Genomic DNA, 18,527 nt, shown 5'->3' on the forward strand with positions numbered 1-18,527 from the left:
TTGTGATCCTGCGATAAATTAGCACTGCGTGCATAGGCCTTATCTTCTCAAGACAGAATTATATATCTTTAACAAATTAAAAATACACTTTTCTTTCTTGTGTAGACACAGCCATGGAGAATGTGACTGCCAAGGAAGATGATTTTAACATTAACATTGCTTCCTCTCAGTGTTTCAGAGTGAAGTCTTTCATCTTATTCACTTTCTCCTTCATATCCTTCCTATTTCCTAAGTAGCCAATGATAGAACTTTCTAATCAGGGGTTTGGACACCACTTAAGGTAAGGAATAACCTACCTTTTCAAAGTGAAATATCCTCTTTTTTCCCCCAAAAGTAATGAACCCTCTTGCATAATAAGCAGATAGAACAGGCTAAGAAATAATCATCACATAATCATAAAATGACCATTAGAGGCAACTGAAATAACATAACTCCTCTCCAAAACAATTTAATTAATTGGCAGCAAATAACTTTTCCACTTTGCAATTAAAGATTGGCACCTGCTAGAAACTGCAATCCACACATAGGTGGCAGCACAGCACCAAGAGATTCTCATTCAGAAACATGCCAGTCCTTGCATTGCACATGTCATATGAATGTCTGTTACCAGTAATAACTGCAGAGTGTCCTCCTCCTCCAGCAATGCTCTTAATGTTTTGATGTTTGCAGGAAAAATCTTTCAGAGACTGAGGCAACAGCACATCCTCTTTATGACCAAGGCCGAGCTGCCCATAGCTGTTTGCACCCTTTAAACACATACAGAAAAATAAAAAGATGAAAGAGTTTTATTGATAAAGCAATTTATTAGCCTTTAATTAGAAATGGGTTTATTTAGGGTTTGCAAAAACTCAACCTGTCCGTATTTTGTTATGCAGAACTTAGAACACAGATATCTTGGATCTTAGGCCCATTATATGCAAACCCTTAAAAATTACTGAGTAGGCATCAGATAATGCAAGTTCAACATGCCTCTGCCATTAAACATCAGCCACTTTTATCCACTAGTACAGGGGTAGGCAACCTATGGCATGTGTGCCAAAGGCAGCACGCAAGCTGTTTATCAGTGGCACTCACACTGCCCGGGTCCTGGCCACCGGTCCGGGGGGAGGGGGGAGTGCTCTGCATTTTAATTTAATTTTAAATTAAGTTTCTTAAACATTTTAAAAACCTTTTTTACTTTACATACAACAATAGTTTAGTTATATATTATAGACTTATAGAAAGAGACCTTCTAAAAACGTTACAATGTATTACTGGCACGCAAAACCTTAAATTAGGGTGAATAAATGAAGACTCAGCACATCACTTCTGAAAGGTTGCCGACCCCTGCACTAGTACTTAAGACTTCACAAGATTGCAGTGCTGCTGAAAGAAATGAATACTGCATGTATAATATTATACACTTGAAGAGCTGTATTTCATTCAAAGAGCGGCAGGTCCACCTAAGCACTTTGCAAAGTTTGTTGGCATCTCCATTTTTAAATCATGCAGTCTTACATGAATTTTGTTGAGGAAATTTTTAAAAAAAGGAAGGGGTACTGATTAGGAGTAAAGAGATGGTATTACCACTGCATATACAGTATTTGTGAGACCATTCCTGGAATATTGTGTCCAGATCTGGTGTCCACTCTAGAAAACCTGCATTTACAGTGAGAGACTAACGATCAATAGAGCCCTGCAAATCTGCAGCTATCCACTTTATATCTGTGGATGGGGATATCCGCAGACCATGTTTTCAGATTGCAGATGGATGCAGATCCAAATTTTATATCTAGAGCCCTGCAAATCTGCAGATATCTGCTTCATATCATGTTTGCAGATCATGGATCAGATGCAGATACAAATTTTGTACCCACACAGGGCTCTAACGATCAATCTATTTTGTTTATTCAAGAGAGGGTTAAGAGGTGACTCAATCATAGTCTGTAAGTATTTACAATGGGACAATATTTCTGAAGTAGAAATTCTTTAATCTTGCAGACAAAGGCATAACACGATCCAATAGCTGGAAGGTGAAGCTAGCCAAATTCAGACCACAATTTGAAAGATGCAATATTTTCACAGCAGTTATGTACTTGATGCGGGAATCATTTGGTGAAATTCTATGTCCTGCATCATGCAACAGCTCAAACTAGAATTACATGATGGTCCCATCTGATTTTAAAACTAATTTACCAAATAAGTCCCTAAGCAGAGACCTACTGTAAACATCTGGCTGATTATTTTAAAAAAACAGCTATCCTATTTCTCTATGCCAAAATTTGCTTATTTTTTGCATGCATGTGTTTCCTTATTATACAAACCCGCAACCCACAGAGTGATATGAATGGCATAAGCTGTGTTCGTTTTATGCAGCCCTGGGCTTGTCAAATACTCCACAGAAAAGCTGCTGAATATTTCCAAATTCCTTTTTATAATTGTACAAATAAAATGTATCCCTGGCTAACTAAGAAAATTTGGCAAGATAATTTTAGGCACTTTGAGCCAAATTCACTACTGATGTATGCTAGTACAACTACAATGCTACTGATGGAATTGTGCCTGAATATATCAGTGCTGAGTTTAGCCCAGTGTGCCTGCTAAAGAATGGGTAAGGCTTGTTAGTGTTAAAATTATGCATGTAATAATTATGCTAATAAATGTAACCACCCTCCATTAAGTTTTCATTAATGTAGATGTTCTCCCAGCATAATACCCCCAAAATGAAGTAAGAAGCACATGCTGTCTCATTTGGAACTTGGAACAGGTGAAATGGAAACACTTGTCTCTCATCGGCAGCTCTTTTAACTCAGAGAGGGCATGAAGAGAAGCTAGTGGTATATTTATAAGCTAAAACCAAGCCAGATAAATGAATAGCCCGAAGTAACCACTGAAAATAAAATATGGGAAGTCTTAAAATGTCTTTGAGGCTTCTCAACAGCACTAGTTGATAGTTAGATCAGCCAGACTCATGGACTGCTATCAACATCAATTCCAATAGCACATTTACTTGCCTGCAACAACATTCTTAGCAAAAACCTGTTACTGGGTGTTGGTGACCTCAGACTCAAAATTACTGCCCCCAAGCAGAAATTAATCATTAGGATTTTTCACTGCCCCTTTTCCACCTCAAATCCCCTGCCTCACTTGGGTTCTTTCTCTCTCCCACACTGGTTATAGAGCACCTGATGTGTCTTAAAGAGAGATGGTATCAATTAATAAGAAATGAATGTAGCAAATTTTAAGACTGTATCACAAAAGGGCACTTGGATGGAGAGGTCAAAGTTCATTTTGGGGATTTTGGCTTCACTGCATGGCCTACAACAAATTCAAGATTCCAGCCCATTTGGCAGCTGGAAATTGGTGTTAATCACTCAATTATAAATAGTACATATAATATCAGATGGTTTGGTGATTTATCACCACTCACTAATTGTACAACTCTTCTAGGAGGGAAACTTACATACTCACTGCAAGGAGTATAAGACAATTAGATGCTGGGAAGGGCAAGGCAAGACAGCAGAAAGACAGAAGATGGATACCTTGGGCAGCTAGCAGCCTTCAGGATGGCAGAATAAGGTTTCCAGTTGCCTGAGGTGCCTATCTCCACTTACTCTTGAAAATTTGTATTATGATTATTTTTGACCAATATGGCTACTGCACACCAGAGTTCATGGGTGAGGATCAGAGCAGGTAGGGGCAACTATAGCTATCCACACCATGCCACCGATGTGTCCTTTATGCACCACAGCTGAAATCCTGGTCCCACTGAAGTCAATGGCAAAACTCCTCTTGACTTCAAAGGGAAGGGGGAAACTTTTGGAGGAATTGGTGTGCATGAACCATGCAGATATTTGAGCAGAATGCAAACTGACAAGTCAGCAGCTATGATCTTTTTGCATATGGGCTGTGGCATGCATAGCCCATTGGCTCCCTCTTCCACGGTGTACAGGCCAAGGCACAATCAGCTACTAATGGATTATTTTTAGTGGATACCAGGTGACTGTATTATCATATGACACATTGCAATGGTACACTGCAGAGAGGGACAGAGAGAGAACACATTTTCAGGTGTCCAGTCCAAGAAACCTTTAAATAGGGTTCTGAACAGACACACTAAACCCGCTAAAAACACAGAAATTGGGCTTGTTTTTGGTTTAATTGGCTTGTGTGTCACTCGTTGGCTAGTTTTTGGTTTGTAGCTTGTTGCCCTTTTTTTTTTTTTTTTTTTTTAAGATCAGCTCCCGGCAAACAGGGGCAAGGGGGAAGAAAGGGGGGAAGAGAGTCAGGGGTGCACAGTGGGCCCACCACAGTTCCAGACTGCACACCAGGGGGATCTAGTCACATAGAGTGTTGAGATTCTTATAGATTGGCTTGTTTTGAAATGGGATTAGCTTGATTTTTGGCTTATTGTGAAAGTCAGGGTGCTCATTTATCGTGTGAAAGTTGGCAACTGTGGTTCTGAACAGCAACCCCAATTTGGCCTTGAGTTGGTTAATTTCACGCTGCTAATACTTAGCAAAGCTATAAAGTAGCAGAGGTGGCACTGGAGTGTCAGCAGTCTCAGGCAGACATCACATTCCACTCACATTTATAAGGTGATCTTCACAACAATAAGAAACAGAAATTTTATTTCTTTTTTAAATAAAAGCTTAAATTCTGTAGACATTGATGGCATAGGAGCCGACACTTGCCAGGGCAAACTTCTCTCTAACTCCTAGCAAGGATTTTTTTCGAACACTTTGGACAGTAGCAGTTCTCAAAATACACACAGCTACTGAGATTCTCTCACACTGTTTGGGGGGTGGGGGAGGGAGAGAAGGCATAATATAGAAATCTTTCAGAAAATATATTTTATTTCTGAGCTTTTTCAAATGGGATCAGAAAGGGGAGGATCACAAAGATAAACATTAAAAAGGAAGCATAGAAGCACATAATCTGTTCCATGTGAAGATTAACAAGGTAGCTCCAGAAATAGAGAGAGCTTTAATACAACCATTCCATGGCCTTTTGCTATATATATTTTTAGCACTTTTATTCAGTGTGGCATGTTTGTATAAGGGGAGGTTTTGCTACACTCAAACATACAAATGGCAATGCCCATAATGTGTGCACTAGAATTGCATCAGGAGTAGCAAAGATGAACCCACAAAGTTCAACAATGCAATGCATAGCCACACTCATCTTTAACGCAGAGAACCTGAGGACACCACTGGACCCAGCATACAATGTCCCCACTTGTTATAAATCTAGGGCTTGACCCTGCAATTGTGCACATGGGTGAACTGCTGTCCTTGCAAGAAGCCTTATCATATGGGCTGGAATTAGGGGTGCTCCAGCATCCTCTGGCTTGAAGTAGTAACAACCACCCAAATACCTGGTTTCTGCCTTCAGCACCCCTACTATAAAAATAGTTCCAGCCCCACTGATTTCACTGTAGCAGCAGCCTGACTATGTACAGGGAGTGGCAGGCTGCATCCACACTGTGCCCTGTAATCTTCTTGGACAGTCTCTCTATATTAAACACAACGGTGGCTGCAATCTGCTCAGTCTACTTTACGCAGCTCAAAGGACTCCTGGAAAGTTAGCAGTTTCCCCCACCCCTCGGCTTTGCAGCCCCGGCTATTACAAGACTCCAGCCATGCCTCAGATCTGCCACAGCTCAGAACTCGCCAAGGCGAGAATTCCCGGGCATGGGTTTGTCTGTCGATTTTCTGTGAGAAGTTTGACAAATAAAAGGGCAGAAGGGGGGGGGAGGTGAAGCCCATTTACACCGGTCTGCCGTGACACCCAGGCGCTGCAGCAGCCCCGCTATTGCAAAGCGCAGCATTCGGGACACTCCGCGCTCTGCCCAGCCCCGGGTGCGCGGCCAGCCCCCTTTCCGCCGCAGCCCCCGTCCCAGAACTAATGATGCAGGGTCCCACGCCGGCCGGGGAGAGCCACGACTAGGGCCTTTTGAGGGGGACCCAATATCCCACCCGAAATCACGGTCAAGGTGCAGCTGCACGCGACACACCACACAGCCCCTGCAGCCACAGAGGGCTACAGCCCGGCTCCCACTGGTGCGGGCGCAGGGCGGGGGGGTCTTTGCTCTTGCAGAAGGGCCATAATTTGGTTTTAGCGAGGAGGAAATTGCTGGGGCGGGTACAAGTGCCTGGCGGGGGGAGGTGGGAAAGAGAGAACGGGAAGAAAATACCTTCCCAGCCTTCTGCTGCTTCTCCCTGCACAGGAAGCAAACCCGCCCCCCTCCTCTCCCACGTGCCCCCGGCAGCAGCCTCCCCTCCACCGCTCAGGGCGCCTGCCCCGGAGGCACCAACCTACCCAAGCAAACAGCGTCCGCGCCGCCTCCATGGGCCCAACGCGGCAGCCCCTCGCAGCTCAGCCCAGCCCCTTCCCGCCTGAAGCCCCGCCTGCGCCGGGTGGAGAGGACGGGGCGGGGCGGGGACCCTGGGACGGGAGGCGGTGCAGGGGAGCTTGGCCGGGTGGCGGGTGCCTGGGCGCTCGCTACGGTACTTCTTTCCCCGCAGGGCCACGCGTGCTGCCCGTCCGCGCCCTGTAATTTCCGGAGCCAGCGAGCGAGCCTTCTCCGGACAGGCCCGAGCTCTCCCCGGGAGCTTTCCCCCTCACGTGCACACAGATCCGCCATGCTGCTGCTACTAGAGACAAGGAGCTGCTTCACTGCCCAGCTCCCATTCCTGCCCTCGCCCGGGCACTGCGGGAAGCAGGAGAGTACGCGCGTCTGTCATTCCAGACTGTACCATCAGATGGCTGCCCAGGCCCTCTGAATGCAGGAGACCCAGACAGCCTTCCCTCTGGCCTTGCCTACCTTTCAACTGCTCGGCTTCAGTCTTCAGAGCTCGTCAAACATGAGGGGGTTTTAAAATCATATAAATGTGATTTACGAAAAAAATTAAAGACGGTTATGGTGGTTTATTTAGCTAGAGCTAGAAATAGCCCTGGCATTGTATTTCATGTTGTGGTTTTTGTAAGACAGGATAGTAGCTGATAGTTAACACTTGCCCAGTTTTGCCCACATCAGCGTTGGTGGCAAGCCAGGCAATGTCATGTGTGTCAATGACGTTCATGTCCCACTTCCTGCGATACTCAATGTCATGCAGCACAGTATATACCGTCTCCACTGGCACAGCTTGGATGTCAGTGCAGCACTTGACCGTGTGCACTTGAGCAATTTTGTATTAGCTACTTTGATATTACACTTGCAAACTGCCAAATGGATAATATGTAGTTAGACTGTAAGCTCTTTGGGGCAGAGTCTGCTCTTTTGTTATATGTGTGTACAGTGCCTAGCACAAGCTGGGCCCCGATCCTACCATACAGGTAAATCATCATTGTCACCCACATATTAATATCATATTGACAGATTATATGCTTTGGTCTCTGTGGTATCTTATGTGAACTGTTGTTGTGGTATAGTCCAAATTAAAAACAATCCAGAATTATGTTAAACCTTTTGTTATTATTTAAATATTCTTGACTATAACATCCCAGTATGGTGTCAATTGTTTAATCCCATAGTCATCTTAAACTGTTGTATTGTCTCAGACTTCAGTTTATATACAGAAGACCAAATTCCTGCTCATGTCTGGATTTATGCCCCCAAATAAACACAAGTTTATTATGCTCTTGTGGCTATTTTGAACTATATTTTGGCTGCCCTGCACAGAAATCCATGCAGATTAGACCTGCCAAAAGCAAACAGAGGGTCTGTCGTGTCTCTCAAGGCCAGGGGGGCTGCATTAAAACACAGAATATGTTCACCAACTATTAAACCATTCCCCAGCATAATGTGCAGAGAGTCAGCCTGCTGGTTTTAGGGAAGCCAAGACAAGGATGCATCCTAAGGTAGCCCTCTTGTGTGTATGTGCCCAAAATAATAGTGGTAATAATATATTTGTGATAACAATAACAAAGTCTATATTAATAAGCAGAAATGTAGGTAACTACCACATTTGTGTTAAAAATCCTTGGCTTCAGAATTTGAAATGGTGACTAAACTGGGCAATTCTCATTTACTTTGAAGCATGTGCATTCACAGAGGGGAGAAATTCACCCCAGTGAAGGTGGGGCAGAACTAGGCCTAGGTACGATTTAAATCGCAATTATGACATCAGTACAGAGTTTAAGTGAGTTTTATGCAATGCGTAGGCCTTGTGCAATGTCACTGCCTATGGGTGAATTGTATCCACTATGAGTGTATTGAGTGTTTATTATAGCCATTTCTGCTTTCAAAATATTGACAAGTCATGCTGATAAAACAAGCATATACAGCATATTCATTCGAGAGTTACCAATTGCTGCAGATTATTTTGCAGTACTGTTCCCATTGAAGCCAGTGGCAAAACTGCTATTAATTTCAAAAAGACCTGGATCCGGCCCAAACCAAAAGCATGTTTCTTGCTTAGTTATTTGCTATTTTACTTACCTATTTGTGGCAGCATCAGGCAGTGACATTTCTTGGATTCCGAGCACCAAGACTGGTACGTCTACATTACCCGCCGGATTGGCGGGTAGCAATCGATCTATCGGGGTTCAATTTATCATGTGTGGTGTAGACATGATAAATCGATCCCCGATCACTCTCCCGTTGACTGCTGAACTCCAGCTCGGTGAGAGGCGGAAGCAAAGTTGACAGAGGAGCCACGGCGCACCACGAGGATGTGAAGTAGGTAATTTTAATTCGATCTAAGATGCATCAACTTCAGCTATGCTATTCTCGTAGCTGAAGTTGTGTATCTTAGATCGATCCCCCCCATACACACAGTGTATACCAGGCCAAAAGACAATATGAAGTATCTCTGAAACAGCATGTTAGCACCAGTCTATCAAGTTAAAAGAGAAGAGCACTTAGTGTAGTCATTTACACCTGTGTAAAATGGTGCCAGATTCGTTTGGTAGGGGTTTTTTTACATTCATTTTTCCCAGGTGTAAATAGGTACACAAATTATAAAGCTTTTGAGAATCTGGTGCCTTTATGTGTAAGGGGTCTGATTTTGTCCCCATTAAAGCTAGTGGTAAACCCTGCATTAGTATTATTATTTGTACTTCAATGGCACACACAAGGTGCTGTCCACATGCACAGTTCCTCCCTCAAAAAGTTTACAGCCTAGGGACCCAGTCGCCCCATAGGTGGAGCCGTGCATTAGTGCAGAGACACATTGAAGGTAGTGGGTATACCTGCAGGGACCATATTGCAGAATCAGGGCCTAAGAAACACATTCTACACTCCAGGTCTCAGTAATGTTAATGGGAGCATGAGCCTGCAAAACATAAGGGGAGGCAATTCCCTCCACAAATAAATACATACAAATCCCTGTGACGTCAGTAGGAGTCATACTTGTGTTATCTGCAGGCAAGACTGCATCCAGAATAACAGAATTGTTACATTAAAGAGGTAAATTCATAAATCACAAGTAGTCATGTTTATTGCTTTGCTGTAGAGTTAGCGATTTTTGTTTTTACATTGGTTTTCATGGTAACAATTCAGCAATTTTTATCATTTAAAGCATCCACAATATTTAAAAATACTTAATTTTTTTATATTACTGTTTTACATAGCCAGCAGTTTTGGACATGGTAAAACCAAATATAAATGTGGTTATACCCTGAAAAGACATCACTTTAAATAACTTAGCATTTTGTTTCCTATATTTGCATTATAGTATATAGATAGAATTCCCCTGTCACAGAATAATACTAGAATTATTAAATCTAGGTACTTGCAGAAATTTAATAGGTCCAATGTTTCCTATTGAAATGTATATGTAATACAGATTTAAGATTTGAAGTAACATTACATCTTCTGATTATAATTTGAAAATATAAAAATCCAATACTTTTAGCATAAAGTATCTTAGCACTAACCATTACTACTTAAGCAGACAAAACAGATCCACACTTATCACTTGTTTAAACTGAATAGATTCTTCTCTAAAAACATGAGGTTCCCAAAGATCATTTTAAAGTGTAATTTAAGAAGTCAAGTTAATTTTTATCAAAAATATGGTCTAACTGTCCTAAATATAAAAGAAAAAACATTATAAAAGTAATTTTATGCTAGTAAAAAGGGTACCAACAAAAAAAAAAAGTCATCCAGATTTGATTTTAAAAAGGAAAAAAAATATTTAAAATTAGGTCTCTCTCTTAATATATCATATTTTAAGCTGTTCATTATGTATGTGACCCATATGGTCTATTAGGGTGAAATTCACCATTGTGCAGAGGGCCAGCACGAACATTTGCAATATTTAAGTATCAATTACACCCTGTTTTTAGGAATTCAGGGATGAAATCCTAGCTATATTCAAATCAATGGGAGTTTTGCTATTGACTTCAATATGGCCATGATTTTATCCCATTATTCCAGTGAATATACAGATATTTACAGCTACATTCCCCTATCACCTGGAGTAGTGAAGGTTCAATTCTTAGCATGCTAAAAAGTCTGCCCTGCCTTTCACAGATTTCCTACTAAAATTGATAATATCCTTTTAATTTATTTATTTCATCTACAGATTTTAATTTCTAAGAGTGAGCAGAAACTACCCCATGGTGTCTAAGTGCAAACCTCCACGATGCCTGAACACTCACAAAACTGGAGAGTTCACTACTGCTTCATGTTACCAGTTCCACATGACTCTGCTTCCCACATCAGCAAAATGCTATTTGGAGGATAATAGATTTCTTTTTCATTACAGGATCTTTGAATACATCTATGAGCTACAAAGACTTAGGGCCTCATCCTGCCAAAAATATATCCCTCAATTCCCATTGGCCTCAATGGGAGTTCAGAGTGCTCTGTGCCCCTCAGGATCAGGCCCTACAGAAGAGAATTGGGATGTATCACCATGCATCTTGGAAGGTCAATGATAAGAAGGAGTAATCAAAGGGACTTTTATTTTCCATATAAACTGATACTAGACAGTGACTATTTAAGAACTGGGCTTCATCACCTTTGTAAGACTATTGTGGATACTGAAATGCCATTTCAAAATGCTTTTAGACACAGGTCTACATTCTCCCCAGCTGAAGTAGAGAGGTGTAAACTGCAGCTCCCTGCACCAACAAGGCTTGCTATGATCTTGGTGGGATTCATTCCCCAAGGCAGAGGGCAGCTGGTGTTACCAATACTGCCCCCCCTCAAATGCTACTCCAGGGACAGCAGGTAAAAATCATGGCCCCATTAAAGTCAATGGCAAAATTCCCATTGACTTCAGTGGAGTCAGGATTTCATTCAGCAGCTTTATGTTGCAAACAGAGGCTGCCACCCAATAGAGATCTTCAGAATCAGTACATCTCCAATCACATCATTTCCCAGATCAGTACTGTTGCCCTTCTGGGAGGAAGGCCTGTACCACTGCAACTTTCTCCTGATGAACTTTGAGGTACTGGAGGCCCTGGACCAGGGTTGGTCATAAACCAACCTCTTACTAGTGGAGGTTAGGAGGAAAACATTCCCTGGGGGTAAATTATCCCATAGGGTTTCCTGCACCATTTTCTGAAGTAGCTGGCCCTAGCCACTGTCACAGACAGGATGTTGGACTAGACAGACCTCTGTTCTGATCCAATATAGTGATTTCTGTATTCGTACACCAGCTTCCCAAGGATGAATGCAGCCCATTTCTTTCCTGATTGGTTTATGGAGTGGGGAGGATTGGAGGGGTCACGTAAACATTTTGTAAGGGCAAAGGGTGTTAAGTAGAGAAACACACAAGTTAAAGTAACTATCCCCACTAGGCATTCATTCTTCTGTTATTAGAGAGGAGGTTTCTATGTATAGCACCCAACAGGTATCTTTATGCCTAAAACAGGACAAAAAAACCAGAGCTGCTGAGTGCAAAGTGCTCATGATTATTGGCCGAGTTAGATGCCCAACTGCTTGCCCATCTTGGTGAGGGCATCGCTGACAATGTCCAGTTCATGACGCAGCTCATTCACCACACTGGCGATGCTCTTGGTGTCTTTCAGGATCTGTACGCTTTGCGCATATGGGTTGTACTTTATTCCAAACGGGCGCTTGATTGTTTTTGCAAACTCTCTGTTCAAACAAAAAAAAGAGAGAGTGTTTCAAATTAAATCAACAAAAAGCCAAATGTGTCCCTGAGCCAGTCATCACTCTTTGTCTAAGGGAGCTTGGCATGAATTCCACAAGGCAGTCATCATTGGTAACTCATTAGCTAAACCACTTTTTCTTCTTCATAATTCCTAGCTTATATGTAATGTTTTTTATCAGTAGATTTTAAAGCACTTTACAAAGGAGGTCAGCATTCTTATCCTCATTTTACAGATGGGGAAACTGAGGCACACAGCAGAGAAGTGACTTGTCCACAGTCATCCAGAAGATCAGTGGCAGAGCTAGAATTTGAACTCAAGTCTCCAAAGTCCCAATCCAGCGCCCTATCTAGTGGACAACACCTTTGCATATGCTTTGGTAAAGTGGACCAAATTGCCTAAGCACTTGCTAAAAATAGATCTTCAATAACTCATCTACTTTGTCTCTGCTATATGTCACAAGAGAAAGTTATGGGCTACTTTCTGCACTGATATTACTGTTTACTACATTGGTTCAGAGTAATTCCATTGAAGTTAATGGCATGACACGTACATAAAACCAGTATAAGTGAGATCAGAATCGCGTCCTTGGACATCAACTGATTTACACCAGTGTAACTGAAAGCAGCATTTCACCTGCTGTTTCATCATGAGCCAAGAGTTTAACCCATTAATGTGTTTCTTTTATAGGATCCTCCTTCTCCCATTGACAAGTGAACTCACCTTCATTGTCTGGGGCAAGAGCAGCCAAAGTTAAAAACCTGCAGCAGATGCAGCTGCTTGGAATGGGTCAGTGCATACATCTGCCTTTGAGCTGGGAGGTATGATTCTCAGCTCACATAGACATACCTGCACTAGCTCTGCTCAAGCTAGCAACTATAGACAGCAGTGGATCTACGGCACCACAGGCAGCTGCTCGGGCTAGCAGCCCTGAGTACAATCCCACCCTGTTCCCAGGTACGTGCTCAGGTAGCTAGCCCAAGCTGCCCCCAATGCCGTCACAGATGCACTGCTATTTTTAGGCACTAGCTCAAGCAGACCTAGCGTGGGTGCATGTACACAAACTGGGACTCATACTTCCCAGCTCATACGTAGAGGTATACAGTCTGAACATGTTACACCTGTGCGCCGCACTATATTAATTACCCCCATCTGTTTCTATGTCTAGTTCAAGCTGTTGTTTTTAATTTGTCAACGCCTATGTGGTTTGGGACTTAGCTACTTTAGAAATCATTTCTTTTCTCATGTCCCACTGTGCAAAATTCTCCTTTGTGCACAGAGCCAACAGAAGCCTTATGCACATCTTATGCCCCCCTCAAAATGGAACTCAAAGAGTGCTTTGGCCTTGTCTGTCCCTCTACACAGGGGAGAATTCCACCCCACTGTGACAGCTGAGATCAGCAGAGATGCTTTTGCTGGCAGGGCCAGGATGGTGCACCCATTCTCAGTGGAGATTCCCTGACAGTGAAACTTAGTCCATCAGACCTCAGATCAGTTTGTCTTCATAGCATGGTGCAAAACTCATCTTTATGGCCCTACCTTTGCCAGGTGGCTCTAAACCAAAGCTTTGTCTTTTATTTTTCTCTTTCTCAGATTTCTTTCCCATTAGATGGATAGGTAACGGGGATGGGGTTAACATTGCTGCCCTTTGTGGGCATTTATAGACTTATGTTTTCTGTTATGTGTGATGTTCTCAGATTATGTCAATTGACATAATAAAATAATAATAACAATAATAATAATAATACAAGGCAGAGAGAGGAAATATTGAACAGCAGCTTTCCAACCAAGTGGGAGCTAAAAATAGAGCATGATAATAAAAATTACAGGAAATTTTTGCTGGCACACACACATCAGAATAAACCTGGCTTAGGTAATAACTGAGATTAAACAGACTGTACCTCATCTTTTCCTTTGCTTCTTCAAAACTTTCAGAAACAAAGTAGACTTCCTGGAAAGTTGTGATGATGCATTCTTGCTTGCAGGTCACCTTAGGATCAAAGGACTTGACTTTGGCATTGCCAGAGAGAGCATGCTGGATAGACAAAGTAATGACGCAAAGATATTAACATTAGCACATGTCAGAGTAGTATCAGCACCACAAGAGCACACAGGAAAAACCAGAGGATAGAAACAGTGTGTTGAAGAGGACGAAATGATGCCATATATGAAATTGCCTGTAGCACATCATCTCTTAAGAGTTGTATCTGCAGATTGGCACCAGCTAACCCTTAGGAAACTGGCTATCCTTAAAGGGCCAAATTCTGTCCCCATTATTTATAGTGAGTAGTATCTTGTTATGTGAGCAAGTCAACTTGAACTTGAACTCTGAAGCCAATATGATTGCACATGTAGCAGGAGGCTACTCAATGAGAACAATAGTATCAGAATCTGGTCTGACAAGCAGAGCCTTATGCTAAAAACACATCTATTTAGGGCCTGATTCTAAGAAATACAGGGCACTTTCAACTCCATCTAAAACCACTGGGAGCAACAGAGCTCCAAAAGACACAATTTACAATTATTAGTTCTATGCTTTTTCACTTAACCAGAATCATCCCTAGAGGTCTCTGGGAGCCCGATTTTTAAAGGTATTTAGGTGCCAAACTCCCATTGAAATCAATACCTTTAAATATCTTTAAAAATCTAGCTCTAGGAGCTTCCAGAATAAATGCTACTCAAAGATCTGCTGCTTCAGTTCACAGGTTCTATATGGGCCATTGGCCATAGCTACTTAGTCCTCCCAGTATTTTGAACAAACTACCACAAAAATCAGGTGAGAACAAAGAAAGAGGGCAAATAAAGGGAGGATGTTTTCTCTTCTTACCTTGAGCTCACTGATGGAAGAAAGTAAACCAGCCCCATAGACTCGTAGCTGTCCCTCTTGCTTACATAAACCAAACTCCACAGTGAAGAAGTAGCACTGATACAGAAGAAAAACAAAAAAGAATTAAAATGGAGTTGTCTTCAACACAAATGGAACTAATGGTGCAGCAGATTTTGTAAGTCAAGCAAACTAGACCAAGGGTTGTCAAGCTGGGTGTAACAATCCCCTAATAGGGTCTTGAGCAAATGTCAGAGGGTCACAATTACCCTGCTTTCCCCATTTTGCCAAGTGGAAGGGGGCCCAGAATGGAAAAAGTTAAGAACCACTGAGCTGGACAGTTCTGACAAGTGAGTTTACTGCTACTATTCCACACCCTAGGCTCACCTTTATCACAGAGACTTTTGATCTCAACAGAAGCAGTGAGCTCTAGTCCTGCCGCACAAATGCGCTGAACCAGCCAGTTGAAATTGTTATGTGGCAGCTTAACAGAAGCACTGGAAGTGATTGAATTTTTTTTAAACTGATAAATAATGAGATCAGCCAGAGGGGCATGAACAAGAGCCAAGCTCCCTTCTGTTTTCCCTTTAGTTCTGTTGTCTGAAGGGATTTATGATGTTTATTTCAGTTTGCTGGCCTTGGAGATTTGTGTAGGTATATTTGGGGGAGGGGAGAGTTCAGAAGTGCTTAGCCGTATTGGTTTGATTCTGCTCCCATAGAAGGCAATGGGAGCAAAGATAGAACAGTGTTGAGTGCTTTTGAAAATCCCTCCCATTGTCTCTGTTTATTATAATTCTTTCTTTCCCCTTTTAAAATGTATTTCTTTCAAAAAATCCAGAAGACTTTGGACATGGGGCACCCACAATATTATATAATTTGTTGAGGGAAAAACCCTCTCACTACTAAATTGTAAAAATACACAATCAATTGCATCCTATGACAACTATATTTCCTTTGGGTTAATTCTAAAGGATAAAGAAACAGATTTAGAAGAAACAGACCATTGGTTCTCAATCTGGAAGTTATGATACCCAGAGACTCTTATTTTATGGTTAGATGGAGAATATCATTCACCTCCGATCACTTCTGTTCTATCATGGAGTTACGGAACAGAAAAAGTTTAGACCCAGTGAAAAAGACAATATAGTGAATGATTTGCTTCTGCTGATACTGAATGATAAATCTCCCAATTACTTCAATAGGAGTGGGATCAGCTCTGTCAAATGCTGAGAGCAATGCAAGTGGGATTATCACCGCCACAGATTGAGACACTCACGGTTGCCAGTTTTTCAACAGCCTCATCTGATGCCCCAAGCGATGCCAGGCCAATTTCCTGGGAGAACTGAGCAAAACTCGGTTCAGCCAAGAGTGGGACATGACCCAGGAGCTCATGACAGGTATCGCTGAAAAAGAAACAAAGCAGAAGCCGTGAGAGGATGCTCTTTCTTGCTGAGGGTGTGAAAAAGCAGCACCATCCAATGAATACAATTGTCTCAGAAGAAAACTCTTTGTTACACTGAAAAATGATTTAATATCAAAATGACAGGAAAAACATTTCTCTTATTAGAGTGCATCATATTAACTCTACAGAAAATACTTAGACCCAAATTTTCAAATCTGGATGCCCAAAGTTAAGCTTCTAAACCCATAGTTAGGAGCCTAAGGTGAGATTTTCAAAGTTGCTTAGTGTTGGCCTAACTCTGCTTCCATTTAAATCAGTGAGTTCTCACTGAGCAAGAGGAGCAGTGTTAGGCCAACACTGGGCACTTTTGAAAATCCGATCCCTAAGAAAGAGTTGCCTGATTTTCAGAAGTGCTGTGCATCCAAAAATCTCATTAAAGTCAGTGAGAGATGCAGACACTCAGTATCTTTGAAAATCAAGCCATTCTTACCCAGATGCCTGAATATGGATGTAGAAGCCTAACTTTAGGCACCCAGGTTTAAAAACTTTGTCTATAAACTACAGGTTTGTGCACATATTTGACTTCTCCCCAGAAATAAAATAACTTACGGCTCTGGGGTGTAGAGAGGGTCCGAGCTGTGCCTAACATACTGAGTGCAGTGAAAAACTCTGAACGCTAAGCCTGCCAAGAAATCTCTGGGTGACAAATATCCAGCAACTGGACGGATGGTGAAACCTGTGCGCTCTGAAAAGCAATAGATAAATCATAGGTCAACATGATGTAGAATTTTATGATGTTCAAAGCTGTGTTTCTCCTCTTACTTCTGGATTAAATACCACAGTGTGGCTTTGCTCAAGGACAAGGAGGAAAACTAGAGATGAGCTATGATCAAAATTCCCACATTTGAAAATTACCAAGATATTGCCAACATACTTCTGACTTTGTGTGTTTTTCCCCTAGACCATCTCATTCACAAACTCCAGCAGTCACTTTAGTGCTGGCCTTGCCCACAGATTTCACAATTATATAAAACTATAATACAACATATATAAAAATGGGGGGAGGAAGGGGAAAGATATAATAAAGGACCATAAGGGAGAGGAGTGAAAATGTCAAAAGGGTTGCTGTTTGCCTTTATGGTTTACTCGCATATTGTTCATGATTTGGTTAGCAATGCCTTGCAGTCCATGTCAGTACAGCATGTGGTCTCATTGTGTAATGATTCCTTTCTCTTTCTCCTTTGATTCGTTGTATTGTGTTCAGAACTACAGAGCACTCACTTTCATAGATTCAAATCTCTTAAGGCCAGGGAGGACCATTATGATCATCTAATCTGAGCTCCTGGACAACACAGACCATAGAATTGCTCCAAACAATTCCTGCATCAAGTCCGTAACTTCTGACTGAGCTAGAGACATCCAGTCTGGATTTAAGGACTTCATGTAATGGGAAACCCACCACCTCCCTTTTGGAGAGAGGATCTCTTCTTAGAGCAGATATTTATTTTAAAACTGGACTCTGTGCTTTTCAAATGTACAGCATTAGGTCATATACACCATACGTCCCCACACAAAACTTCCACTGACATCAGTGGCTGTATACAGTCCTTTTATTTTTAAAGTGTTATGTGTCACAGGAACAAGATAATACCCATGGTATTGTTTTAGTCACAAAAAAAAGTACATACTGGGCATAACAGGTCCCTTAAAATGCATGCAATAGAAAAATGTAATATTAATATCTCTATTATGTTACACAAGTTTGTCTGCCTTCCCATGATGTACATGTGTACCCCTGCCCCATATTGATTGGATTATAGTACTTGCTGAAGTCACCATCTAGTAGCTAAATACTACTTATAATTTGTAGCCCCAATATGAAGAGAGAGAGAGAGCATGCCACCTTTAGTAGCTGTGATTTACGAGGACAGGGGGGCAGGTTTTTAGAGGTTTATAGATGCCTAAAGATGCAGATAGGCATCAAGGGGGATTTTCAAAAGCACCTAGGTGTTTAACTCCCATTGGTATAGCAGAGAAATTAGCACATTACCTTTCAGGAAGCGCGATACATCTTCCAGCTGGGGGATATTGTCTTCTCGGTACCCACAGTATTTGGTGAGTAAGGGTAAGTTTTTAAGGTACTCTCTGCAGGCATGAGTTGGGTAGAGCTTGTTGAGCTCTCTGAATACAGTGCCCCAAGTCTTGATCTCCTCCTCAGTGAATTCAATCTTGGGGATTGGGTCACCGCTATAA

The 18,527-nt window shown here is 41.9% G+C and overlaps 2 protein-coding genes and 1 long non-coding RNA gene across 18 annotated transcripts in view; 1 reads left to right on the forward strand and 2 right to left on the reverse strand.

Moving 5' to 3' along the window:
• The window catches only part of SERGEF (secretion regulating guanine nucleotide exchange factor), a 257,753-nt gene extending 251,239 nt beyond the window's left edge, over positions 1 to 6,514 (reverse strand). For all 16 annotated transcript variants that reach the window (XM_039536446.1, XM_039536448.1, XM_039536451.1 and 13 more), the window contains exons 1-2: positions 6,301 to 6,514; positions 608 to 746 (exon numbers count right to left, since the gene is read on the reverse strand). In XM_039536446.1, the coding sequence (XP_039392380.1) occupies positions 608 to 746; positions 6,301 to 6,330 (169 nt within the window). In that variant the 5' untranslated portion in view covers positions 6,331 to 6,514. The remainder of the gene's footprint in view (positions 1 to 607; positions 747 to 6,300) is intronic.
• On the forward strand, positions 3,465 to 7,439 carry LOC120404267. Its single transcript, XR_005597899.1, has 2 exons — positions 3,465 to 3,575; positions 6,507 to 7,439. It is a non-coding gene; the product is annotated as an uncharacterized LOC120404267 (long non-coding RNA).
• A 1,965-nt stretch (positions 7,440 to 9,404) lies between these two features.
• The window catches only part of TPH1 (tryptophan hydroxylase 1), a 30,396-nt gene continuing 21,273 nt past the window's right edge, over positions 9,405 to 18,527 (reverse strand). The window contains exons 6-11 of the mRNA XM_039533116.1: positions 18,325 to 18,521; positions 16,884 to 17,019; positions 16,149 to 16,275; positions 14,876 to 14,971; positions 13,950 to 14,083; positions 9,405 to 12,034 (exon numbers count right to left, since the gene is read on the reverse strand). Coding sequence (XP_039389050.1) covers positions 11,860 to 12,034; positions 13,950 to 14,083; positions 14,876 to 14,971; positions 16,149 to 16,275; positions 16,884 to 17,019; positions 18,325 to 18,521 — 865 coding nt within the window. The 3' untranslated portion in view covers positions 9,405 to 11,859. The remainder of the gene's footprint in view (positions 12,035 to 13,949; positions 14,084 to 14,875; positions 14,972 to 16,148; positions 16,276 to 16,883; positions 17,020 to 18,324; positions 18,522 to 18,527) is intronic.

This window comes from Mauremys reevesii, linkage group 4 (genome assembly GCF_016161935.1).
Source record: "Mauremys reevesii isolate NIE-2019 linkage group 4, ASM1616193v1, whole genome shotgun sequence".
NCBI lineage: Eukaryota > Metazoa > Chordata > Testudines > Geoemydidae > Mauremys > Mauremys reevesii.